This window comes from Musa acuminata, chromosome BXJ2-6, assembly GCF_036884655.1.
Source record: "Musa acuminata AAA Group cultivar baxijiao chromosome BXJ2-6, Cavendish_Baxijiao_AAA, whole genome shotgun sequence".
Lineage (NCBI taxonomy): Eukaryota > Viridiplantae > Streptophyta > Magnoliopsida > Zingiberales > Musaceae > Musa > Musa acuminata.
Genome location: NC_088343.1, coordinates 42427484 through 42455000, shown reverse-complemented (window position 1 = coordinate 42455000; position 27517 = coordinate 42427484). Strand labels below are relative to the sequence as shown.

Here is a 27517-nt window from a genome sequence, read left to right as displayed (position 1 = left end):
GTTTAAACCAAATAATTATCGGGTTCAATATCCTTTTTTTTCGAAAATGGAAATTAATTCGAGGCCACATATCGGATTTCGAATTGGCAACCCGTTAACTCGTCTCCAATCCGGTGTTGCCAAGTAAACATCCAATAGCTAGTCTCGCTCTCCCATATAAAACCCTACTGCAGCGTACTTTATCCGCCCTCCATGCCGCCCGCAAAACTGTCGCTCTCCACCCGCTTCCAAAAACCCTAATCCCGCCTTCTGTTGCCACGCCCCTTAAAACCCTAACCCTTTGATCCGATCTCGGCGCAATCTCCGATCGGGCGACGATGGACGCTCGTCGACCGCCTCTCTGCACTGTGCTAGGCGCCTTGCCCTAAATGCCAGATTCTGTTCTTTGTGCTTTCTGATCTCTCTCGGATTAGATTTGCCCCAAACTCATACCCTGGCGACGGAAAGCGACTCCGCTGCGCCAGCAGCGGGTGCCGGCGTGGATCCCGGAAAGGTGGTGGCGCACGAGCCGGCGGCAGCGAAGACTGGGCGGTCGCCGTGGAGGAAAACGACAAGTTCAGTGGATGGCGAAAAGCCAGACGACCCGGTGATGGACGCAGAGTCATGGCCCACGCTTGGAGATGCCAGGGCCAGAGGTTCGCCGGATTGTGCTGATAAGGTGACTCCTGCTGCTGTGCCACCACCTATGGCGATGGGCAATGCAGGTCCAGCTCCATGGAATGTGCCGCCTCCACCACCCCCTCCTCCAGTTCAGGTCAGTCTTTTGACGCTCTTTATGGTGTAATGTATCAGATCTTGAGTATTACACTTAGCGACAGAGTCTATTTTCTGAATTCATCATTTTATTTTTTTAATTCCAAGAATGCTAATCTCAAAGAATATATTTCCAAGAATGACACTCTATTTCTGGTCTCATTAACTGCTAGCTTTTATGCTTTTTACATATAGTTACCTTTAAATATTAATTTACATCGTTGATGGCATGCATCTTGTGTGCCACTTTGCTATAAATTGATTTATCCACCTGCATGGTATTTTCATTGTAAAATCCTGTTCTGGATTGCCCATCATGGATGCTTTCTGCGAGTATAACCAGATTAAGCTACTAAAGAAAACCAAGAGAAAGGATTGAAACATTAAGACTAACTACCATGTGATGGAACACGATTCTGAGTGTTTATGTTGTTGCAAATGTGTTGTGCTAGCCCATGCATGCATTGGTTTAGTACATGCAGAACATTGCACTATACATGTTGCATCATTCAAGAGATTAATACTTAATGTATGTTTTACTGTTAAAGTAAGTACTGGCATTAAGGTTGAACAGGTTTCTCAGCTCCAAAAATTTTGTATCTGATTTGACTAGCTAGTTACCATAGTTACTAGTGATTTATACAATCTAGTTGAGTTCAAAATCAGGTGCGACTGATTACTAAAATTGTAAGCATATAGAGTCATCACATGATGAATCCATGGTTAGGTTTCTGCAAATAAATGTCAAATTTCTGTGGGAGTAAGAAGTTTAAAATTACATATTGGTTTTACATGAAAAGGTAATGGATGTTAAAAAGTACTTGAAATTATATAGATCATGGGGAGCAGGATATGTAACACCTTTCTATACTTATGCTTTTGCTGGGTGGGGTTGATAGTGCGACCTATAACTAATTTTGTGTGGGTAGCAATGCTTTTATGATTTACAATCACTGGTGTGTGGTTCTTTGCTGGTTGCTGAGTAACTGTGTTAATTTGTATTTGTCCAATAGCTTTGTCGGTCACCAATTTGTGTAGGTAAGGGTGCAATATATCTGATGGAATTATGCTTGCAAGTTGCAAGAATATATTTCTTTAGTTAGATCCTACTTTGAATAAGAAGATAAAAATTGGGCCTGCTCATTTCTCAACGTTTGCATGTCTTTTCAATAGGGTTGCAACTTGGTTGAGTTGGGTTCCAGCTACTCCCAAGCCTAAGTTGACTATTATAACCACTTGTCAAAACCTAGCTTATTTGAACTTTGAACTTTGGATCTCCAACCCTAGCTGAACCTGACCTTCTTGATTTTTATGATTCGGTAATTTGGTTATCACTTGGGCTGATTCTGCTTGACTTGAGCTTGAGTTATGGTTGAGTGACTTGAGTCACACAGAAAGTTTCCTTAATCCTTTGACTGATTCAGTACGTGACTCAACAAGGTCTGCTCATTATAAACTGTATGCGGATGCACTGCAAGCTGTTCTCCAGTTTGTTCAAGAATCAAGATTCCTGTGTTACCATCCGTGCTCTGGTTGATAGCCCAAACAATGGTCAGTAGATGTACGATATATTATTTAGCATAAGAATCTACAGGCTGGCTAAATATGCTTGTTGGAGGAGAAATAATGGAGAACAACATTCATTTTTTTTATGGTTAAACAAGAAACATATATTCCATTTCTATACATTGTAGCTTATATATGGGAAAGTGTATTTCATTTCTGTTCAATTCAGCTTTGTTTGTAAAAATTGACGATTGTTAGAAGTTTACAAATTTTTGTACCTTTTGTGTGTTTTTTATGTACTAGTTTGGTGATTAGTTTTCATTTTAAGGATATTGTCTGTGAGCGTATTCCTCTTTCTTTTCAGGGGTCGATGGGCATGCGCAAATCTGGTGGATTTGGAAGTAACTATTCTTCCAAGCATCACTCAGTGCATTCTAACAAGCATGGTCCCAGACGTAACACACTGGTTAATGGTGGGCCATCTTTTCCTGTACACTTTGCATACCACCAACAACCAGGGCAACCAGTATTCTATCCAGTTTTACAACCTCAAACCCTGATAGTTCATGATTATGCTTATCAGACATGCCGCACACCATTTCCTAATGGTCAGCCACACATTGTGAAATCTGGGGAATCTCATATGCCAGTTTTTGTCCCAACCGGTCAAGCTGGAGGAAATGAGGGAAACAGAAATCTTCAGCCACTACCACGAGGAGATCCAAGTAATTGGCATCCCGGAGCTGGATATGGTGGTAGACCATATAATGTTTGTGAACCTCCTAACAATTTCAATCAAACATGGGGCAATCATCGGGCTTTTGGTCCGAGGGACAGCATCAATATGCCACAAGCTATTGGACCAAGAACTTTTATTAGGCCAGTTCCACGATTTGTTGGTCCTGCTCCTGGATTCATTAATGGACCTGGTTTCACTGGTAATATTTCATCTAAATGTTCCCTTTTTTTTTTTTCTTTTTTTTTAACTGGAATCATATTGCTTTTTTGCATAACTAATCTATGTTGCTCAATCTCAGGTCCTCCCCCTCCCATGTATTATGTGTCTCCTGCTCCTCTTGAAATGATGCATGGCCCTCCTCGCTTTTCTTCACATCCTTCTCCTCCTGTCTATCCCAGTCTAACACCGGAGATGGCTGCTTTGAGAACTAATATAGTCAGGCAAATTGAGTACTATTTCAGGTTGGTTTTTATGTTTGCCACATGTCATTTGATCTAGTGTTAATTCTTCTATCACATGGGCTGCTGCTCTGAGTTGTTGAACGTAAGTTTGCAGTTAAACCTGGTATGCAAAGTTGCAAACAGGACATGTATGTTTCTGTCTGAGACCTTCAACATGTGCACTTCACATTTATGTAACTGTGCTATCTCAACATTAGGTTGGGATCATTTCATGAATTGAACTTGTGTGATGTTTTTATGGTCAGAGCTGTAGATGTAGTTCCACTTAAAGCAAGTCATCTTTGTACCTTATTTTTCTCTTTTGTCTCATTGCTCTAACTGTAATATTCTTTTGTAGTGATGAGAACTTGAAGACAGATGTTTACTTGATATCATTACTGGATGAGCAGGGATGGGTACCTATATATAGAATTGCGGATTTCAATAGGGTACACTTTATTTTGCTGCTAAATATTTTCGTGTGATGCCATATGAATAAACTTTCAATGGTAAATAGATTTGCAAGATGTTGTTACTGATAAATGGATGGTCCTGCAGGTAAAGAAAATGACAAATAATATACCCTTGATTCTGGATGCTTTGCGGGGCTCAAGTTTGGTAGAAGTCAAGGTTGCAGTAGTTATTTTGTAGTTTTAGAAACAAGATTTGCTATTTTATAGTTAATTTTGCTAATTTTATCTGGTCAAATATGTAAAACAAAGACTATGAATTTATTTTATGTTTTTAGGTTCTTATTCTTATTTGAATTGGCAGGATGACAAAATAAGGCGGCGTGGTGATTGGTCTAAGTGGGTTAAGGTTTCAACTCATGCTACATTATCTCCACAACCTCAGCCCATGGAGAGCCAATCTTCTGTCAGGGTGGAGAATATTGATACTACTGAAACTAATGGGCATTGCATTTCTCACAATAGCCATCAAGCTGTTACTGAAGATAATGATGAATATTCAGATCAAACAAATCATTGTCATATAAAGGAAACTAATAAGTATTCAGAATTTATTACTGGGGACATGCCTACTAGTGATGGAAAAATAGTATATGATAGAGATAGCAAGAACAACAAGGAGGTAGAATCTGGATTATTTTCTGAGGCCGGACAAAGAGATCCTTGCAGTGGTTGTAGTTTTACACTTGGTAATGACTCCACTGGAAGCTATGTTGATGTCAATATTAAATTGGGTGATGCTGTTAGCTCCAGAAATTCAGAGGATGCAGCCAACCTGTCAAGTAATGATCCTAAACTCGAGAAAATTTTTTTCCAAACAGAGAGTTCTGGCACACAAAATTCAGGTTTTGATAGTGGTTTCCTGGATGAGTCTCTTATCTTCAATGCGCAAAGCACATTTATGCTTGATGAGGAGCTCGAATTAGAGCAGACAACAAACGAGATGGAACATCTCTCTTTACGCAAAAGGTAATTAAGAGGTTTATTCTGTTAAGCGCTCCTTTTATTAAGGTGCCTTATTCTGCTTCAAGTTTTTCCTTTCCTGAACTAGCTTTTGCATACCTCATCACAAATTATCTATTTGGCTTGGATGCACATCATAACATTTTGTATAAGAATATTCAAATGTTGCACTCAGTTGTTATCAATTTTGTGGTGCAGAATATGATAGCATTTAGATACCTTTGACAGACACTTATCTAACTAGAGTACATCTATGTAGCTGATAAGTCTTGGTACTTCTTTTCTTGGCTCAGTTGTGTTTTATTATCACAGCAAAACACTAAGAAGTCATCTATGCACATAGCATTATGGCATGGGGAATCCAAAGCGAGTGGAATTTTTAGTCACCTTAAATTATTTTTTTAGTTTTAAGACGACTCGCTATATTTTTCTAATTTTTCCTTAATTAGTCTTTATGTGTCCTTGCTTTTGAATTATGCTCTGAAGTTGGCCCGTGAAAGTATCTAATTGCATAAGTGGTGCTTGGCTCTAGATGTATCAGGGACAATCAACTTCATGTTGTGAGTGATTGAACAATAAAAGTACCAAATTCTGTGATCTTGCAAGTTCATGTTGTAGATATCATTGTTTAAGAAGTCTTGATACAATGTTGTTTAGATGCCTTGTGATAGTAATGACAATGCTCTATTTTGAATTATGGTTTTCACTTTTACTAGTTGAATTTTCTGTTCTACTACTTATTCAATCCTTCTCTCCGATGATGGAATATACAACAGAGTTGATGATGAAGAGGATGAAATGGATGTTAATGATCAAGATGTGCATAGACTCATAATTGTGACACAGGCAAGATTACGATAATATTTTTCAACCAATTTCTCTAATTTTTCACACTGTCATATTTGCTTCTCTGATCCATGTTATAAAATTACATATCAAATCTGCTTTTCAGGTGGGTAAAATTCATGTAGTTATTAACTGTACATCAACCATTATAAATTTGGATAAGTTGGCTTGATGATTTTCTCTCTGGGGCTGCCTATTTGTTGACTTTTTTTTTCTTTGGTTAAGTATTTTATTTTAATATATTCTGAAACGTGTGTTAGAAATTTTAGTTCAAATTAGATACTTGAAATTGCAGATAACTGAAAACTGTCTTGTGCATATGAAGTGTTTTTTTTCATGTAGGTCTTGTACCAAAAGTTACAAGTGTTCTGAAGTTAGGAATTAAATTTCATTCACTACTTGCATACTTTTTCCTTTCAGACCAGTACAGTTTGTTGCTCTAGTATGGCATGCTGCAGTTAAAAAAATAGTCGTATTGTTGATATTCTTCCATAGGCATGTTATGTTGAAACTGTTGAAGTGGTTGAACAACTATAGTGTGGTCCATAGACTGAAATACTTAGTTCCATGCTTTGCAGCAAGAGGTGAGTAAATTGCATGATTGCTATTGTCATGCTTAGTGGTGAGGTTGGTGAAGTAAAGTTTGAATTGGTTGTGTTTCATTGGTTTCCACGTACATCCAGTCTGATTTTAAGTTTAAAGGGTTCATTTAGTGGTCAAATAGCTTTGTTTTACCTTGCTGTTTTTATGTGAAAACAAATGCATTGATTATTTCCCAGCCATATAAGGATGAAGGAACACCCAAAAATTTAACTGGGAGAGAAATGGAAAAAGCAGAAATTTCTCTTTTATCCCTTCTTTTGAAATTAAAAGGTGTTCTTTTCTTATTTATTGACGGTAGTCTTGCTATATTGTTTTTCTTGTTTGTATCTTGCGGTTACATCCTTTCTCCAGGGTGTCTTTGAATGTACAGAAAATTTCACAAAACTCATTTTCCTTTGGAAATGTTTTCCATTGTTTGTTTGACAGTGAAACCCGAAGATCTGGCAAGTACTTTCCAGATTCCAAAGAAAATTTGACTTCATTTTTCAGATTTTTCTCAATGGAAGATGAAAAGAAAACATCTGAGAATCTTCTCATTGGCTCTTCAATGCATTTTTGTGGAAAGAGAATAACTTTTTTTTTTCTACATTCCAAATACAATAAAAGATTCTTTGTTTTTTGCATTTTTCCATGCAACAAACATGCCTTAGATCACTTTTCTTATTTTTGTAAACATTGTTCTGCTTTGTAAGTACCTCAATCAAAGAGGAGAGACCTTTGTGTTTGTATTTTAGTGTTTGATGAAAAGAAATGAATTTGTACGTAGCATCTTTAGGGTACATTACCTGTCCTTCAATTGGAGCTCTAATCAGGGCTGATTGTGGAATTACATTATTGGTTTGGAACTATTTCTTTTGGTATTTGTTAGCCTCTGTTTTTCACTTTAAGTCACATCCTTAGAGATGGCAAATGACATGGACTGTGACAATATTTGTACTCATGTTGGTACACTTCCTTTTTGTGAAAGAATGCTGCATGCAACAACAGGAGTCAGTAACATGCAATTTTAGTTGTGGCTGGCACGTACATCACTCACAGTATATGGCACATAGAACCTTGGTGAAGGGCTGGGTTATATCACGTCAAACCTCACTATTTTGAAAATAGGCCATTTTTCCTGACCTCTAATGAAGAGAGTCATGTCAGTAGGTTGAAACTGATTTTTTGCACCATCCATAATCATCAGTGAAGCTTCTTCCATAATTATAGGGTGTAATGTGTATCAAATAGTATTATTTTAAAGTCACCATGAGTTCATGGATATGACATATTGGCGTTATCTTCATTGTCAGCCATATGCAGTTGGTGCCAGTTGCTACCCAGGGAAAACGTACATGAAGATATCTTGACTTTCATGTTAATTTCGAATGGACAGCATATTATGTTGGATCTGGTTATATTGAAACTGGTGCTTAAGATACTTGCTTACCAAAGTCATATCAACTAACTAAGCAGTCAAGTTTCCCCATCTGGATCTATTTGAGTCAGGTTAACAGGTTTTTACAAACATCTCATGGAATTTTTGTAGTTTTCCAGTCTCAGTAAAATTTGCTTACTGATTGTTTCCAGGTTCTGATGTTACCTGGTGAATTACTTTATGGTGTAAGTTAGTAACCTAGTCTGACCACAAATTATAGCTTAAGATATTTTACATGTGAGGTTATTGTTAGGCTCTACCTGCATCATAAAATTACACGTGACATTGCCTTTTGTCATGTTATTTAATCTGCATGAAAGTCCAAGAAAAGTTTATTTGCACTGATACCTTTATACTGTTTGAAAAATCTAAGCTTGCTTCAAGTCCTCCAAATCAATAAAACTGAACCATGGGAACTCTTAGTATGACTAAAGTTAATAATCTTCTTAAATTCTAAAAAGGTAATATTATGGTAAAAGCTTAAAAATAATCATCCGAACTCTCTTGACAGTATTTGCACTGAGGATGAATGTGGCAGCTTAGATTTAAATTATTGGAAATTTCTTGATAATTTTTTCCAAGTATGAAGGATGGAAATTTGTTTCTAGATGTTAAAAGCCAACCTTCAAACTTCCTTTCTCTTAATTAAAGATATCAAACTTTTTGCTGCGGTATTATCCCTCTGTTGCATTGGTGTAAACACCAAGTAACAACACAAGTTGGTTTTTAAATGCCATGGGGACCTTTAAATGTTCACTTGTGGATCAAGGTCATTTGAATTTCTTTATCAAGCAATTTGCTTTGTTGTCAATCTGCTGCTTTTGTATAAACCAATGTCTTGTAAACTAACTCAAAATATTCTATTTACATCTATAGCTTTGGATAGACATGATGTTTGACAGTAAATTCCCATAGGTCAGTTGGCAGAGTTGGCATGTTTAGTGGTTGTACTGCTGTATAAAGTTTCTGCAGTAATGATGGATATTTGCAGGATATTAGGGGTGACCACGATGATAGGACTGGCTCAGGGCAATCGGAGACAATATCGAATGAACTTGCATCTGCTATCAATGACGGACTTTATTTTTATGAGCAGGTAGTTTTTTTTTGTTTTTCTCAGTTGTTGAAGTTGCAGGTGATATAAGTCAAATAAATTTGTTGTTGTTTGATTCCTTTTATTTATCATTTTTGCCATAAGCATGATAGTTTTGTACCATCTGAGTTTGATATTGACATTTTTTGTTTATTGGGTCAAGTTCAATTGCTCTTCTGTAGAACTTTAGTCCTCTGATGCAGATGTATAAATGTCTTTGGTGTTGTGTAACTAGCAGGAGTTGCATGCCAAACGATCTAGTAGTCGGAGGAATAAGGTTGGAACAGTGAATAAATCTGGGGAATCTAGAACTTCCATCACTGCATCCTCATCTTTGCATTTGAAGGCAAACATAAATATTGGAAATAATGCCTCTGAAGAGGCTGGTCAAGCTAATTCCCGAAGGCGCCAAAATAAAGGCACCAGCAAATCACACACCTCACATAAACGGCGTCTTTTTCCAAGCAATTTTAGAAATTATGGCAGTGGACGAAATCATCATGGAATTGTGTCTGAGAGCCCACCAAGCAACTCGGTTGGATTTTTTTTCGGATCAACGCCACCAGAAAATCCCGGGTTAGTATTGGTAGTTTCTGTTTAAATGGTACAGCTAGCTTTATTATCATGTCTTATTGATCTTTGCTTCCAACTTTCACATTCCAGATTGATGTCATCAAAGTTGAGTTGCTCTCCACATAGTTTTCTTTCTGGGAGTCCACCTGTGGGATCGATGCCAAAATCATTTCCACCATTTCAGCATCCAAGTCATCAGCTTTTAGAAGAAAATCAATTTAAGCAGCAAAAGTAGATGATTTTTCATTAGACCCTTAAATGCTTTAACACCATAATTAATGTTTATTTCATTTGTGCTATTTTATGATTTGTTATTTATTATATGTACCCATTCTCATTCAGCTGTTCCTTGATGAAGGTATCTGAAGTTCCACAAGAAATGTCTTAATGATCGTAAGAGACTAGGAATCGGTTGCAGTGAGGTAGGTTTTGATGATTAATTAATTTTTTCCTTGATGTTCATGATAAAAATGTGGGTTCTAAAGCTACCTTTGACCTGGTTAAGACTGGTGATGACATCATTTGCTAATGGCATATGCCATACAACATTTAATGTTTTAATTGATTTGACCTTATTGGGGTTAATGGAGTGTGTCATTGTCCTTAGGTTCCTGATTTATCCTCTGAACATTGTACTAATGTCCTGATGATTCCGTTTTCCCTGCTGGCACATGTGCAGCTTCCCATATATGCTGAAATATTTATGTTTCAACTGTATATTTTATCTTAAATTCTGTTTGGGTCTTCGACTAAGGTATTCTATATATTTTATTTGTGATGAATTGTATGAAGTATCTGTTGTTTTATTTGCAGGAAATGAATACTCTCTACCGGTTCTGGTCATATTTTCTCAGAGACATGTTCAACAAATCCATGTACGATGAATTCTGTAAGCTCGCAATGGAGGATGCAGCTGCTAAGTATAATTATGGACTAGAGTGTCTCTTCAGATTTTATAGGTTTGGCTGAATATTATGTCATGAATATGTTGGAACCACAAATTTCTGGGCTTGAACTTTTTGTTTCACAATGCTTTATTTTGCATGTTGTGATTAATTTAAATTTGGAATAATTCTAATTGTTTTCTTTACTCTTTTTTTTTTTTTCAGTTATGGGTTGGAGAAACACTTTAGAGATGATCTTTATGATGATTTTGAACAGCTTACGCTTGAGTTCTACAAGAAAGGCAATCTTTATGGTCTTGAAAAATACTGGTAATATGTCTAATATTGCTACTGTCAGTTTGTTTTCCTTGGTTGCTAACGTTTAGTTATTTTTTGCTTGCTCCTGATGTGTAGCTCATCCATCTCTTACATGAGATATACTACATACCTGTGTCATTTGTGTACTTTCTTGCTTGCTTGAGGAATTTATGCTATATTCCATGTTATCTTGTATGCTAAAGTTAGTAGCTATGATATCTTCTCTCATTATTTATTACAATTCATTGGTTTACCAGTATATTAGGATTTGATGTGAGAAGACTGGCCCTGCATTGTCTAAAGCTTGTTTAGGGATATTGTGGACTGATCAAAGCACAAAAGAAATTTATACAAAGAAGTTGCATGAGCTTCTGATTGATTTTCTGATGGCTTGACACAGCATCTTTAAATTCGGAAAGATGTGTTGTAAATTTATTGACATAAATCTTGCAGGAAATTACATGGAACTTTTAATTTATAGCAACTTTTTTTGCTATATGAAGAGTTTTTTTTTTTAATAATTAAAGAAATGGTGTATTTGTTTCTGATGTTCAAATGGTCCACATATATTTTCCACTTAAGATATAGATGATATAAAGTCTAACCTCTGTATCCAAGGTTTACCCAATTGTTTCCCCTGATGCAGTTTTGTTAGAACTCTCTGGTTTGGTATCATCTTTCTCATCAACAATACATGCTAGAAGAGTATACAGTAGTTATAATACCTGAAGCTCATCGATTTTTGTTTGATTTATTACTAATTGCCAAAATTTTCATATATTAGGGCATTTCATCACTACAGAGAAGATCGCGGCAGTACCGAGCCTCTAAGGAAGCACCCCGAGTTGGAGAGGCTTCTTAGAGAAGAGTACCGCAGTTTGGATGATTTCAGGGCTAAGGAGAAGGCAGACAAGGTGTCCGGGAAAGAGTGTAGCAGCAGCAGAGGTGGTGGTTCCGTTGACTGAGAAATCACACCATGGATAGCCGGGCTGGTGTAGGTTCTAGCTGCTTTACTGTGCCCGATAAGTCGTCAGCCTTGCCTGTTGACTTACTTTTTGCAGTGGTTCATAACTACCCCACCCCCGGGAAAAAAGCAAAAAGAAAAAAACCAGAGAGTTGGGTTCAGAGGCCCTGTACATGCATACATGTGGAGATTTTTGGGATATCCTTGCCGGTGGTAAAAAAAGTTGGCCGGGTCAGGAATTCTTTTCTCTCCAGCCCGGATTTGTACATAAGGAGGATAAGAACTGTATCTGGAATTGTGGAAAATGACCAATAAGAGATTTGAATCTAGGCAAGTCACCAGTTTTCCGCTGGAGATTTGATACATGCCGGTGCTGGTTTTCCAAGGTTTTATCATCTCTCTTTCTCTCTCTCTCTGTGTTTTGGAACCAGGGGTTGGCAGCCTATCCTCCATCTGCACAAGGAAGCCTGGTGGTTTCCTTTCTCGACGTTTGTTGTAACGATGGGTTCATGCATGCAGCAGGCGACGTTTACTTCGATTCGACATGAGCGTGGCTACAGAGGTCGAAACGAGGTGAGTATTTCATCCTACTATGTCTTGTACTAGTTTTATAGGATACTTACTGCAACCGAGGACCATTAACATTTCGATCCATCCAATTTCTTCTCTCGATTTCTGAGTGTATGCTTTCCGTCATAGATCAGTATGAGAATCCCACATCACACAGCATTGGCAAAATTATAACATAAAAAATCGGTTATATTCTAAATATCTGAGAGCTTTGTACATATCATGATGAACCTGCCCCGTGGTGTGGGTTCCATAGAATTCGAAACGCCTCAGAGTCGTTTGTCTCATTTAGGAGGCGAGGGCGGTGAGCAGACTCTGGATGGTCCAAACACTTTTCTAATTCTGAGTAGATGATCATTCATACTTCCTGTATGGCAGCGACACACTTTTCTCTCTGCTTTCTATTTCTGATCTAAAATAATCTCGCTTCCAATGGATTTGAGAAGTTCGAGAACGACAAAAAGCTAGAGAGACTCGTCGAGATGGCGAAGGAGAGGGTCAACCACGGTTGATGTATTTCTCCTCTCTCTTTCTCTCTCTCTCTCTGTGTGTGTGTGTGTGTGTGTGTGTGTGTGTGTGTGAGAAGTTATGGTGAACTATATATCATGCCTACCAAAGAAGAAGATAAAACGGAGAGCAAAACCCTCAAAAGAAAAGAAATCATTCAAACGAAGAGGAGGAGAAGAAACAAGCGATCCATAACGCGAGATGGCCAGCCCAGACAACATACTCTTGTAAGCCAGACAGCGAGCGTCGGGCGATCGAAAGGGACGTCATGGCATCCACCATCTCAAGTACGCAAACAACATCACCATCCAATCGTCGAGCTCGTCCTCGTCGTCGTCCCCCGCACCACCGCCGCCGCTACTCTTCACGGTCGCCGGCTCACGAGGCAGCACGACGTCCCGGCACAGAGGGCACGTCGCCCGCCGCCGCACCAGCCACCGGTCAAGGCAACTCCTGTGGAAGAGGTGCCTGCATCTAAGCTCCCTTATCTCCTCGCCCTCCTCGATGTCGCACAAGCAGAAGACGCACTCCGCCGCCTCGTGTGACCCGTTCCGCGTCGCCGGTGGATGGACGTCGTGCGACCCCCACGCGAGTTGAGCTCTCGCATGCAGTTGAACGATCCTTACGACGAAGAAGAGCAGGTTGGAGAAGAGAATCGACGTCAGAACACACATCAGCAGTCCCATTGGTTATCTGCAGGGTACTGACGACACCGGGAACGGAATGCGGGAAGGATCTCGTTTTCTTTTTTTCCTTTATTGTCGTAGGTCCATGGTATTTACTACTAATCCGACGGAGAATCACTACGTGGACCGACCTTCTCCTACTGATCCGGTTCGAATGTTGGGCAATATATATATATATATATATATAGACAATGATTCAAATCTTTGCGTAACTTTAGATTGGGGTAAATACAAACTTTCATCAGTAATTTTATTTACCTTTTTTTTATAACTAAGTTGTCGGACCACCTTTCACACGAGTCTGCTCGCCGAATCGACAGCGGCAGCAGTGGTCAAGTGTTTTAAGGTTGTCACGTCGGAAGTGCCGGGGCTTGCAGTCTGTCTATTTGGCGACTCAACATTACTTCAATCAATAACTTGACGCGATTGACGTCGTCGATACCGATGCACCGTCGGCTGGACAAGGGGAACCAAGAGGGTGAAAGCCACAGGTGGGGCCACTTCCAACACATCGGGGAAAGGAGACGTGGACGGCTACTTCAATGCTGGTGCGGCCTTTATGTCTCGGACGAGGATTTAGGCATCGGATAAGCACGGGGGACTCGGGACACTAAAGTCGGGGGCCGGTGGTGGAAAAGAAAGCGAACCCAAATTGATGCATGCATCATCACCGTCCGGTCCGGTTTACCGTGCGGGATGATGATGGTAGATTACGTGCTTCATCGACAGAAAGCAGACTCGCTAACTAAACTATTTAAACTCACATGCATAATAATAAACTCATTTGGCTTTAAGCCGATTTAACAAACTCTCTATGTTTCAGAGGGTTAATCACATAATATTATCTTGTATAATTAGTTATATTTAAAATTTTGATCCTTATGTTTTTAATAATTATATTGAGATCCATATAACTGTTAAATCCTATTGCTCAAACAAAATTTTCTTTTTGCTTTCTTGATTTTTAATCTTATAAAATTATATTTTTAACTCTATATAAATAAAAATTTTAATATTTTACTTACGTAAATATAAATATCTCAATATAAACTCATTTGGCTTTAAGCCGATTTAACAAACTCTCTATGTTTCAGACGGTTAATCACATAATATTATTCTGTATAATTAGTTACATTTAAAATTTTGATCTTTATGTTTTCAAAAATTATATTGAAATCCATATAACTTGCTACCAAAGTAACATGTTAAATCCTATTGCTCAAACAAATTTTTTTTTTCTTTCTTGATTTTTAATCTTATAAAATTATATTTTCAATCCTGATCTCAATATTTCATCCACGTGATAAGCTCCAACATAAAAAAAGTTCATTAGGTGCAGTAATTGAAAGGTCGATTATTGTTTCCTCAAAACCTTCATCTTTCATGTTAAAAATAACTCGACAACGAACTCACCGGCATCCACAACCATCACCTATTAACTTGATTAATCAATGATCACGTGACCTAGACTCATCCAATCCATAACAAACCGATCGAGATCTACTCCCATATCGGATGTGGGAGTTGGCAGAGGTGTTTCATGTCGGTGCATGATACCCATGCAGTCAATAAATAAAAAAGTTTGAGCGGCTGATCCTAGCTGTGTCTGTTATGATATGCTGTACACCACCGGAATTGAACATCTACTTGTATCCCACGAGACTTGCAATGAATCTAAACAAATCGATATGCTATAGGAAAATTGAAGTAATGATGCAGGTTAAGAAAGGTAAGAGAGATAGGAAACGATTACTCACCTTTGGGAGGGAGAGGTTGCGTGTGAGGTCTGAGCTTTCACTTCTCAACCCCTGCTGCAGCTGAACAACACAGACATTAAATTGGAAATTTGAGAAAGAAACAGCAGTAAATTAAACCCAGCAATCGGATTGGAATTGGAAAGGACCTGTTTGACCAAACCACTATCCCACCTTTGATCTGTGCCGAGTTAAGATCCGGGTGGGAAGGAGGATAATTTGGCAATAATTTAATCAATAGACATAAGAAACAACAATAATCGATAATGTCACAGTTAATTAGCTTTTCCAAGCACTGTTTAGGACTTATATTTTAGTCAATCAAATTAAGAACAATCAAATCAAGATATCTCTCTGAATTTGTGGTACCTCATTGAAACTTTAAATCATTAAAGCAGCATAATAATTTCAAATTTTCAATGATAGAATGCGGACGACCAAGTAGAGAAAAGAAGACGGCTAAAGATAAAGCCTATTCCTCGAAACATCGTAGAGAAGAGAGATGCATGGATGAATTTTACCATGCAATAAACAACAACAGTGAGCCTTAATTAGCCAGGAGGCCAATTCATCTGTCTTCCACCGAGAAGATGTACATGTAGATGATACACCGATTGACCTACATTATAAAAAAAAAAAAAGATGAACAGATGGTAGAACAAGAGGAACCAGAATGGGCTCTCGGTCAAATACAAACGATTAAAGGATAACATACCAGCATCATTGCCATCATTGATGACAATCCTAAATCCATCTCCAAGTCCTTCCTGCTTCGCAACCAGTTTGGCAATATATAGCAGGTAGCCAAGTATCTCTACATGCCTCTCTTCAGCCTTTTGATGATGGCACAGAACACAATGGTAAGGTTAATCGACAAAAGAAGTATGGCCTACCACTTCCTAGAAAAAGAAATGACAACCACCATGCAGACAAAGACAATAGAGAAATGTCCTTGTTTCATTTCAAAGTTCCTTCTCTTACATATATCTTGCTCAGAAGTTCTATGCTTAATCCTTAAGTAAAACAATTAAAGGTATAAATATCAAAACGTACAGACATTGATAATTATTAAAGATTCATAAAGTAACACTTCAGTTAATATGCATTCCCAGTGATCATGGAGAGTTTATGAGTATTTCACAAAGTTAGGAAGTCGGTAACACGTAAGTACTGCGATTGCCATGGATTTTAAAAACTACATAATCCATATTTTGCAATAAAAAAGATGAATTCCTATAGTATACATATTCATGCAGACAAACATTGAAAACCAAATTTTCTTAAAAACTAACTCTTGCAATTTAAAATATGCTATCAGTACCAGGAGTTATAATTCCAGCCTGAAACAGAATTTACAAACAAGAAAATAAATATTAAAAGTAAAGCACCACCGGTAGTATTTTCACTTATCTAATTAGTCACAGTTACACAAAACAAATGCCAACAACCAGTAACATATTTTGATGTAGTTCTGTGTAGGCATGCCAAAGAAACAGTTTATTGGAAAGTATGAGATTGTCATGACAGGGAAAGAAACAATTTGTCTTTAGATACAAGAAGAAGGTATGACTTTAAACTTCTCTAAAGCATCTTTGACTGCTTGGTACTTACCATCCATTTTTTTCCCGACAACAACAACACAACTTAACATAAAATGACAGTTTAAATATCCATGTTCTACTCCATTAAGTTATTTTTTCTTACGGGAACAGACTTGTATCATTAGCAATCATATGATAAATGATTCTACTCTTGTAATGCATATTCTCGCACATGATCTTTTAGTATATTGGTTACATTGTAAGTGCTTTTGGCCAATTTACTTTTCCAGATAGTTACAAGACTATAGGAGCAACTTGATTCACTGATTCGTCAATTAAATTGATATACTACTCACCTTTGAAAGCCCACTCAACCCATCTTTAACTTTTGGAATGATTAATATATGTGTGGGAGCTTGTGGGGCGATATCTCTGAATGCAAGAACCTGTGCAAGAACATAAATACAAAAATATTAGTGATCATTTATATAGCACACATCATTACTAGTTGCTCAAGGAGAAAACAACTGACCAGCAGAAGCTAACTGCAAGTGCAGGACAACTAATTGGTGACTAAAAGTACAAAGGGGAAAAAAAGATGTTATACTCGTAAGTGACAGGACTGCTCTGGCGTGATCAACACGGTCATTCTTGCTATGGTTCTGGAAATCATATAGCATATTTGTCGCTACAAAAACCACAAAAATTGGTGGCCATTAAATAATTAGGTAACCGTCGCCCTGGCTCTAAGTTTGGCTCAATGCTGTGTGCAGCCTGCCACTGAAATTTGAAGATGCTCAACTCGGATAAGAAATCAACCCACTGTCACATGAGATCATCAAGTCATTATTTCAAAGAAGATCCTTAACAAAATATGGTCATAGGGAACCTAGCAGACACTCTTCAGCCAGGATAATTCTATGGTATATATCTTAAATTCTTGCTGGTGTTAGGACTACCAAAATCGTCCACCAAGTTCCCTATACTGGTAGGAAAAGACACATGTAGCCAACCCCAAATAATTGGGGCATCACACAAACAAGAACATAACTGATTCAAGCAAATGAAACATGACATCTAAGTCAAGCTTAACCAATGTAATAGCATTCATTTGAGGCCTTAGCAATTTGCATTAATTTTCACAAAGCAACAACAAGTGGTCAACACGAATTAAAAGGGGGTCTCAGAGATTGAGCATATGGAAGAAGAGCAAAACAGTTTTTGCACCTTGTCATCCTCATAAACAACGGTGGACGGGATCTCCTTCTTTATAATCTTGTCAAATCTGCATCAAGATGAATCACATAACATAGATTTTAGGTTCTTGGGAGAATCCTTTTTATCATCTTTTTCTAGGAACATCGACAGATGAAGATCGGCGTCTTTCTCGACCGACCCAAAAATACAAGCAACCCCCGAGAACAAGAAATCTGTAGATAGATCTAAAGAAAAAGGGAGAGAAAGAAAGATCCACTTTGACATGCATGAATGAAGGTAAAGAAAAGATTCGAAACTATGACGAAATCAACAAGAGAAACGACATTGTTGTGGGTGCTTCCGTCGCCTCCTTCTCTGAATCTGCCATCGGAGAGGGGGAGTATGAGAAAAGAATGGTTCACTTCCTTCGGAACCATTCTTCTTTGATTGCTGATGTCTGGGCCGGACAACGTGGACCGGCTAATAGGCTTCCGGTTTGATTGGACTGACTAATAGTGGATTTGGGTTCGACAAGCCCGAAATCCGATATGATTTCGGCCGAAAAATATAAAGGAGTTGATGATGCATTCATCAATGTTTACATTTTTCGTAATACGTTGTCGTATCATTTTTCGGGAGGCAACAAAGACGTCGAGGGTATCGATTGTGCTATGTTCTGTTATATAATATTAACGATTACATATATAACGGTGATGATATGGCGACTAGGATGATGATGATGATAAGAAAATACGAAATGCATTCAGTTCCTGCTTCTCGATTTGGTTAATCATCATATATCAATGACTAGGACATGAAACAACGCCAACAACTATCTCCGAACCTGTTCGCGAGGTGACGGAGCCAAGTGGGGCCACGACGAAGGCGCTTCCTTCGGTCGTTGGGGAAAGGCGCCATCATCGGCCGCGACGATCGCGCTTCTTCCCAAGCTTAAACAGAGGCTGAGAACCCCCCCCCCCCCCCCCCCCAACTCTTTTCATCCGATTCAAGCCTAACGAACGAGTAGACGGGAAGACTCGAGTGCGTGCTTCCCCATGGCGTCTCTTATTCTCATCCTTTCGGAGCTCTTCCAGCGGAAGGAGGAGGCCAAGTTGCTCGCCGACAGTCGCGCGTCCAGCAGCTGCTTTCCTCGCGAATCCATTTCCGCCGCTACCCCCACCTCTGGGAAAGCGGGCAAGGAGGTCGTGGCCAAGGCGAGGAGGCCGTCTTCGAGGATTGACGGTGGCGACGCGTGGGAGGAGGTTCTGAGCGAGGCGAAGGTTTCCGTAGAATCGATTTGGCCGTAGATGACATTTTTGTGATGAGTGTTGGTCGGTGTAAAGTGGTTTCTTCGAAGAAGAATTAGGGACGCCAACTTGTCTAGAAAGAAAGCTTTTTGTTGTTGGAATTGGAAGTCAAATTTATGATTAAACACAGGCCATTCTGAGCGGGTATATCGAGTACAAAAGGGCCAAAGGGACTCCACGGGAATGGACTAGAGGATCCTAATACGACAGTGATCAACAAATCTTAACCAAAAAAGTGACGGGAATGGACTAGAGGATCCTAATACGACAGTGATCAACAAATCTTAACCAAAAAAGTGAAGAATCATCCATCTAATCTTCATTGATGACCACGACATTTTCACACTACAAATGGAACTCCCTTGCGAGACAGAAACTTCCCCTCCTGAAATGTCTCCTTGATATAGCGTGTGTTCTCTATTCAGCCACCCGCCACAATCGCCAACAGCCTACCCAATCGACACTTACTACCTTATCCTATAACCTGTGACGCATGATGTTGTACCATTTTCTCCTGTGTGAGACAACGGACAATATTTTACCCCCTTACCACATACCACGTCACGTAAGACACGCAACAAAACAGGACAGCGATTCTTTCTCTTATGTAAAATTACCATTAGATCGTGCATCTATTTTACGTGTTTCATGCATGCCAACTATTAATCAACCAAGATTATGAAACAAGTCAAAAACTTTTTTTGAAGTATTCTAGAAAGGAATATCAATTGTAACTTGATCCATGAGATGCTGAAGATATATTCCACATTCCTCTAATACTGCATAAAGAACGTACATTAGCCACTCCTTACTGCAACCAACCAAGATCAGAATACTGTCACCATGTCAAGAATCCAAATATTTTTGAGTCACAAAAAAAAAGCAGCTTAAAATTCAAGCCTCAGCCAAAGAGTGACGATAACAAGAGTAGAGCAGTTAGCATAAATGGACAAATGACCTCAGACGTCAGGGCTAACAGTTCGATTACCAGCTCCGCATACACCTGGAATCGTATTAATCTGATGTGATTATCGACTTCCAAATTACATGGCGCAGAAAAGTGACCACAGTCCACCCCTGCGTATTCACCTTGCCAGCTCTAGTTCCTGCAACATCAAGGGAATAATCACAGTGATGGAAGGAAAAGCTTCCAAGAACTATGGAACTTAGTTTTCAACTTGAAAGAGGCAGTCTGGCCCGTCTTCAAGAAACATGAATAGTGCGATGCCCCAAATAGGGGCACATGACTTTGGGCTACGATACATTATTGTCTAACCCATATAGTTTCAGGTTTGGATCGTGAACTAAATAAAACTTCAGGACAAAAGATCTACTAATCCTAGTATTCCTCTCTCTCTCTCTTGTTTTTTTTTTTCTTTCTTTTTTTTGCTGTCATCTCTAGCTGGAAGAGGTGTCAACTTATATTGCATACATCTAAATGATTATCCATATACAAGTTAAATCAGCTACAGCAAAAGCATCTGGAGAAAAAAATATATGACTGGACATGCTAATAGTAAGCTTTCCATCAATTCTTTATGGTAAATATTCAGCAAGAAATTTTCAGTTCTCAGATGCAAAATCTTTCTTGTCATCTTCCTGATACATCACTTGCGATAGAGCACTAGCAAAATACGTTTGCTCAGGATCTTTGAATATTGGGCAATTAAGGAAAGATCAGCAACAAAGGTGCACATGCTACAAGAGACCAAGTAACAAAAATCTCAAGCTTATAAATATGAGACTAATAGCACATCTCAGAGTATCTTGAAAAAGCACATCCTCATAAGACGTTCAAAACCAAATTGGGAAGCAGATACCAGATTTCTAAATTCTATGAACCATATATCATTAATGTCTACTGATTAGATGACCAATAAGACAGAACCAAGAGAAGTTACCTGAGAAAGTTTCATCTCTGGAATCTCTGAAACTACTATTCATCTCCACTAAACTGGATTATCTTCAGATTCACACTTGTTGCTTTCTTGAATATGAAAATAGGCAAACTGGATGAGAATCTAGAATACAGTTAAAGAGACTATAGCTGCTAGGAGTCGAGGGCATCACGCATAGACAGATCCTAGAGAACTTCAATCATCTTATGAACCAACAAAAGTATAATTCAAACCAAAATCTGTTCTTTCTTATTCTTCTCATTAATGTATTAAAGACATTTTGTAAAATGGAAAACGCCATCATCTTAAATTCTGTTTTTTCATCAAGATGTTTCCAGGAGAAATAAAATGATAAAACATTGACTACTACCAAAGGATACAAAAGCATCCAGTATGACACATCCACCAGCATCAACTAGCCATGGGAGATTGGGCTTGATTTTAGACCATTCCAAGCTATTTACAAGGATACTGCACAGCAAGATGCACAATATGTATTATTAATTGCTGCTATACAAAAGAAAAGGAAAAAAGAAGCAGGTCTATGAAACTTCTCAAAATGCTATTGCTATAGGAAACATTTAACAATACAATCATACCTTCCCACGTAGGTTGCATTTCCAGTCAGTGCAAATATAAACATCAGTGGGTTAAGGCCCTGTAAAAGTAACCAAAGTTTACACACCAAATGCTCAAGAAATTACTCCAAGCATTTAAAGTAAATTTCACAATTGACCATCATTTATGAAATATCATTTTTTTAGGTTGCTAGTGTTAGTGTAAGCTACTCAAAGCATCATAAAAATAAAGCCCTGCCTTCACGTTCCCCCTTCTAATCTGCAATTGATTCAAAAAGGCAACGAGTCAGAATGAAGATAATCCAAATTATTACAGCTATTAAATGATGATAAAAAAAAGAAGGATGACTCCATGTAAATATCCCCTAATAACATAATAGTCGCCATCTAGGTGCTAAATGGACATAAATGTGCCAAGTATCATAATATGCTATTTACACAGACACAGAATTCATACACACATTTAAACATATCTGAGGAAGCCTTCCCCCCATATAGATTGCTGCCATTGCCCAGCCAAGTAATGTTCCAACACCACTACTTCCATCATCCTGAACCTTGTCCTGTGAATGAATGGGTTACATATAGTAAATAAATCATCTTGTCCGGTAGTCTAAGATTGTGACAAAGGATTTACATCAAGTGAAGATGCAGCATTAGTCAATAACACACTAAGATTACCTGCAACAACTTTCGGCCAACTAGTATAACCATTCCACCAGGTGATGATGCAGTGTGCATATTACTGATGCAAGAGCGAATAACACATATACCAAAGAAAAATGCAACTGATGGTACCTGAAATAGAAAGATGCGTTTGTACATTGCACTACCACATCATGCAATGAACCAAAAGAAGGTTTCTGAGCAGATACTGTATACTCACAATTGAAAACATATTTTTAGTATCCAAATTAGATGGTGCAGACTGTGCAGATTGCTGATTTCCATCGATGGGAGGTACCCTTCCATCATCATGTGAATGTACCGACCAAAAACCAAAAGTAGGCACTGGGCTCTTTTTTAAAGATCGTGCTGACCTGGCATTCACAGATTGGTAACAGTCTAAAATTAAGACCACGTGGAAGGACAAACTGAATGTGAAAAAGCAAAACCACATGCTAGGATTGGCAACCATCCAAACTAAATAAACATGGCTATCATTTATTCTATTCCTTGGTAAAAACAACCCATATAAGAAAGACAAACTAAATAAACATGGATAAACACCACAACACTTCTATTCCTTGGTAAAAACAACCCATATAAGAAGAAAAGTCTCTCAACATGACTATCATTTATTCAAGGATTCTTCATTGTTAATCCAGTGAGCCGTAAAGAAATATTGACATTAAGCACATGCATTTCCTGTTTGGACCAATGTAGGCAATATCGAATGATACCGCCTGATACGTACGGTATGTACCGCTACCGGTATGGGTGAGACGGCATACTGGTACGCGGACCGCTCGCTACTGGACGAAATGAAAAAATAATAAAATAAAATTATATATATATTTATTTATTTATATATAAATATTTTAGAAAAAGACGACATTCGACGACGTCACCTTTTTCCGATTATATATATATATATATATAAACGAGGCGACGTCCTGCGTGGGGAAGGAAAAGGCGACGTCGCCTTTTAAATAATATATATATATATATACCAAACGATATACCGCTCGGTATACAGTTTCATACCGTACCGAGCGAACGTCGAAACTCCGATACAGTACGAAATTGCATACCTTGGTTTGGACTATCATTTTTACTAGGATAAAGAGTTGACTAAAGATCTAGATTAATTATTAAATATTCAACAAAGGTTAATGTAAGAAGGAATGTCATAACAGCATCAATTTGTTTTTTACTGTTTTTTTTTTTTTTCATGATCTGCAAATGCAAAATAATAGTTGTGGTCTTTGTCTTTTTTTCTTTTAGGACCTACAATTGAGGTTTTAACGAAATCAAAACAAAAACCAAATACACAGGTATAATCAGCAACTTCCTAATATTTCAACTTTCTAACACAAACAATTTTGATCTTCATAAGAAATGAGAGGGTAAAGATTAAAAACATACATGTAATAAAAGTCTTTCCCACAGGAATCATGGAACACTTGTCCAGCAACAGGAATTGGTGAGCTTGGTATATTGCCTTCCTTTGCATCATGTCCTCGGTCACCAACAACTCTAGTTTTCTTTGCATCTCCTAACAGGCTTTCTCTTTCTGATGCATCTTCCTGATAATATTTTTGTCTCTGCAATCATAAATACAGGTGTCAAAAAGCTCTCTCTCTCTCTCTCTCTCTCTCTCTCTCTCTCTCTCTAGTCTCACACATACCAATACATACCCAAAAAGACAAATTTCATTAGAAATATATGAGTTTGATCCATAGGTTCCAATCCCAATTTTCTTAATGATCTCAATCTGAAAATGTGCAAGATGAACTAAAAAATCAAGATGAGAGCATAAAGATACAAATAGGCAAAACTACTCCTTTAACTTTGTCCATGTGTTGCAACTGAGATATGCTGAATAATATATATATATATATATATATATATATATATATATATATATATATATGATTTAATATTCACAATTCTGTAATCATTTGAATATTCATTGTCAGAAAGCTCAGTTATTGGTGGCCAAATAAGGACATATATAATACATCATGAGCTAAAGGGTAGAAACCAATCTAAACCAAGAATCTGGACAGAAATGATAATTCACACTTCAAGAAGAAACATTTAAATTCATTTGCTACATATCGACAAGGACCACAACGACTAAAGAGTGTCTTACCCTGCCAGGCACTCCACAGTTTGCTTTAAATCTGTGATAAATGTGACCATAATATATAGTTTGTCCTGTCAGAATCAATGTTGTTGCTGTGTATAACTGCAGGTCATATAACAATTACTTAAATTAGATAAGCAACAGGTTCATAAAAGCAAATAATAGCACCTAGATTAACTATCTTACCAGTGCCACATAATACTGCGTTGGCAACTGCAAGAATAAACACAAATTAGCAAGCCTAAGACCTTGATAATAATTTCTCATTTCATTAGAGATCAAGAGCATTATTCATTTCATTACTGTTACACCCCCACACCACATCAAGCTCAGAGGATCATGTGACAAGGCTTATTAGGATGGTACAATTTTGTCAACAATTACCTTCCAATGAAACCCAACAGGAAAAACCCAGACGTTAAGAAGCTCTAAAGTGTACAGCAAACAATAATCATCTAGTGCTCAATTTTCCATAAATAACAAAATTCAGACCCTGCTAAGAGATGTTTATGACACTTACAGTAGCAGGCTCCAGTAGACAGCCAATGAGGTTAAATAAGTCTCTGCAAGTAAATGAAGTATGAGCTACGAGAAAGAAAACAGAAAAAGGCAATGTGAAAAAGAGATGGCAACAATTATATTATCAAGTCAAAGGCCCCTATAAGGAGTGGAACATGATCTTTGCAGAATTATACCAAAATGAAACCCGGCAACGTGAAATCAAAATCTAAAATAGGCAATACCCCACAACCCATGTCAATAGAAAAGCAATCGAGAGGCCTTCAGTAGATTTCTGCCGGTAATTTGTGATGATTTGAGGAACCTCTGCAATTCCCCAGCTGATGATACTGATAGTTCCAAGAAATAAAGCCATTCCATCCTTTACACTACAAAGGCAGTACTTCAAGTAGATACGAGCCCAGTGCGAGCAATGTTGGCTTGACAAACAAACAGGGGGAGGAGCTGATCTAAGAAAACCCATCGCAGAGGATAACCTACTCCCAACCTACACAATTCCAAACAAAAAAACAGATAAATACTATAATTCACAACATTAATTGTTCTATCTAATAATCTCATCAAGTTCAGAGGCCAGGTTAGCGCAAGATTGATGATCTCAAACATACATACGTTATATACGTATAGAGAGGTAATAGATATCCATAATATAAGTATGGGTTGTGCTCTTCCAATTTACAGTCAACAAATCTTTATATGATTTGAATGAAAGGGATGTAACAGTTCATGAATTCAAATGTTTGAGAACTAAAATTCCATGTCGATGGAACAACAAACGAAAATTCATCACTGCGCTACTTATCCTGTTCAGCCATCGAAAAATTTATTACAAGGAAAACAACACTCTTGAACCGATCGTCTTTCGGCATCACGATGACGACCAACTCTTCTGATGATGTGGAATAACGAGTTCCCAATGCCAATATATGAACGATCGAGGAGGTTTTCACCATCAAGATGCAGGAAATCACTCAAAACCACCATGTAAATCTCAAAGTTGCAACAAAATCGAAGGATGCTACCACCTTCGCGATCCCATCGGTAGATCATCCAGGAAGAAAACAGACTTCAAAAGATCACGCAAAGATGGCTACGGCGAAAGCAAGAAACCCACAAGCCAGCACGATCGACGGGCGTAAAGATCAAGAACAACCGCTCCGCGACGAAGCAAGAAACCCACGACCCAACGCGATCGGCAGGCTTAAAGTTCAAGCAGCATTTTAATCCAAGAACCGCCATAAGAACCAAAACACGAAAGATGAAAAGCAAGAAGCCCACGACCCAACGCGAACGGCAGGCTTAAAGACCAAGCAGCATTTGAATCCAAGAACCGTCCCGCCATAAGAACCAAAACACGAAAGACGACTCCGTCGAAAGCAAGAAACCCATCATACAACGCGACCGATAGGCTCAAAGATCGGGAATACCTGTCGTTTCCAAAACTGCTCCGCGACGAAGCAAGAGATCACGCTGCAGAGAGGGGGGGCCTCCGATCGAGCTTCTCGTAGGGTTTCCCGGTTCTTTGTATCGAGGGTGGTTTGATACGAGATTGAAATAGAAGGGGCTCAGGACGAAATGATCGCAAGGCTTAGTGAGGGGAGGACGGGCGCTCGTGTCCGGTCTCGCGTCTCACCCGGCGATTTCGTTTCGGCGGGCCTGCGGCGTGGAGCGGTTCGTTTTCAGGGCGGTGGTGGCGCGGCAGCTCGTAGGCGTGCCACGCGGCGCGCAGGCACCGAGAACGCCCGGCCTCTGTGCGCCACGTAGAACCGTCCCCTTACTATTCACACTATTTATCATAATTCCGGGATTTTTTTCACCTGATAATTCCGCGAATATCTCTCGGTATGGAGTATTGATTCACCATTAACATCGATTACTATGTATATCTAAATATACATTGTTAATTTAGGATAATGATGATTCCTTGGATACGTTACGATCGACACCTCAATATCACGTCGAGAGATGATATATTTAAAATTAATATATAAATTAAATGAATGATCATGATTTATAATATTTTACTTATGATATACTCGGAAAGAAATCACATTCGAATCCAAGTTATCTTCTAAATAGGATAATGACATCATAATTATATATATATATATGATTATTGTTAATGACGATATCGAGTTAAACTTGATTTTGAGTCGAAGTCCTCCTGAAGTGAATATTTTTTATATAACATGTCGAGATATAGCTTAATATTTATTATGTAACTTATGTCGAGACATAGTTTATAAGATTTTTTGGACGCTCAAATAATTAACAAGATAAAAATAAAAATATTTAACATCAAAAATAGGATTTATTTATATTTGGAGGGTGCACATTCCCTTATGTTTGTCTATACTTTGATCCAGGCATTGGATTATGATTAGAAAAAAAAGAAGAAAATTTCAGCTTAATTATTTAATCATCCTAAACCTTCTTAATTAGAAAAGAAAGTAAAATAAAGTTTACTTTTACTGTTGTTATAACAAATTTTTTGGGGGGCACAGAATGAACTGATACCATCACCTCATATGCCTATCGTAATAAATACTTCAATGCAGTTTAAATCCGACTTCGGATAG

At 38.2% G+C, this 27517-nt stretch overlaps 4 protein-coding genes across 8 annotated transcripts; 1 reads left to right on the top strand and 3 right to left on the bottom strand.

Moving 5' to 3' along the window:
* The first annotated feature begins 187 nt into the window (after window positions 1–187).
* On the top strand, window positions 188–11932 carry LOC103989640 (la-related protein 1A). Of its 3 annotated transcripts, none has more exons than XM_009408553.3 (14): window positions 188–754; window positions 2624–3197; window positions 3297–3459; window positions 3797–3887; window positions 3997–4068; window positions 4213–4877; window positions 5648–5717; window positions 8729–8833; window positions 9069–9406; window positions 9494–9634; window positions 9762–9825; window positions 10217–10362; window positions 10513–10617; window positions 11390–11932. In XM_009408553.3, exons 1-14 carry the CDS (start codon window positions 590–592, stop codon window positions 11568–11570), a joined length of 2880 nt encoding a protein of 959 aa, XP_009406828.2. In that variant the 5' UTR covers window positions 188–589; the 3' UTR covers window positions 11571–11932. The 3 variants fall into 3 exon arrangements, with proteins under 3 accessions (XP_009406828.2, XP_018683217.2, XP_018683216.2); XM_018827672.2 differs by having other exon boundaries at window positions 9066–9406; window positions 9494–9508; XM_018827671.2 differs by having other exon boundaries at window positions 9066–9406.
* Window positions 11933–12912: 980 nt separating this feature from the next.
* Window positions 12913–13332, bottom strand: LOC103989889 (probable E3 ubiquitin-protein ligase ATL45). Its single transcript, XM_009408832.3, has one exon. It carries the CDS (start codon window positions 13330–13332, stop codon window positions 12913–12915), a length of 420 nt encoding a protein of 139 aa, XP_009407107.2.
* A 1998-nt stretch (window positions 13333–15330) lies between these two features.
* LOC135615721 (14 kDa zinc-binding protein-like) lies at window positions 15331–18757 on the bottom strand. 3 transcript variants are annotated; one of them, XM_065114605.1, is made up of 6 exons: window positions 18169–18222; window positions 17855–17912; window positions 17235–17449; window positions 16984–17073; window positions 15802–15919; window positions 15331–15705 (listed from the first exon to the last, which is right to left on the bottom strand). In XM_065114605.1, exons 3-6 carry the CDS (start codon window positions 17298–17300, stop codon window positions 15638–15640), a joined length of 342 nt encoding a protein of 113 aa, XP_064970677.1. In that variant the 5' UTR covers window positions 17301–17449; window positions 17855–17912; window positions 18169–18222; the 3' UTR covers window positions 15331–15637. The 3 variants fall into 3 exon arrangements, with proteins under 3 accessions (XP_064970677.1, XP_064970674.1, XP_064970675.1); XM_065114602.1 differs by lacking the exons at window positions 17235–17449; window positions 18169–18222 and adding an exon at window positions 18669–18757; XM_065114603.1 differs by lacking the exon at window positions 17235–17449 and having other exon boundaries at window positions 18169–18266.
* Window positions 18758–19898: 1141 nt separating this feature from the next.
* Window positions 19899–26552, bottom strand: LOC135613704 (uncharacterized). The gene is made up of 13 exons (XM_065110743.1): window positions 26366–26552; window positions 25163–25425; window positions 24940–24982; window positions 24606–24632; window positions 24426–24521; window positions 23696–23874; window positions 22494–22647; window positions 22289–22405; window positions 22069–22170; window positions 21629–21866; window positions 21410–21500; window positions 21033–21152; window positions 19899–20237 (listed from the first exon to the last, which is right to left on the bottom strand). The coding sequence occupies exons 2-10, from the start codon at window positions 25399–25401 to the stop codon at window positions 21804–21806; spliced, it is 1020 nt and encodes a 339-aa protein (XP_064966815.1). The 5' UTR covers window positions 25402–25425; window positions 26366–26552; the 3' UTR covers window positions 19899–20237; window positions 21033–21152; window positions 21410–21500; window positions 21629–21803.
* Window positions 26553–27517: the final 965 nt, after the last annotated feature.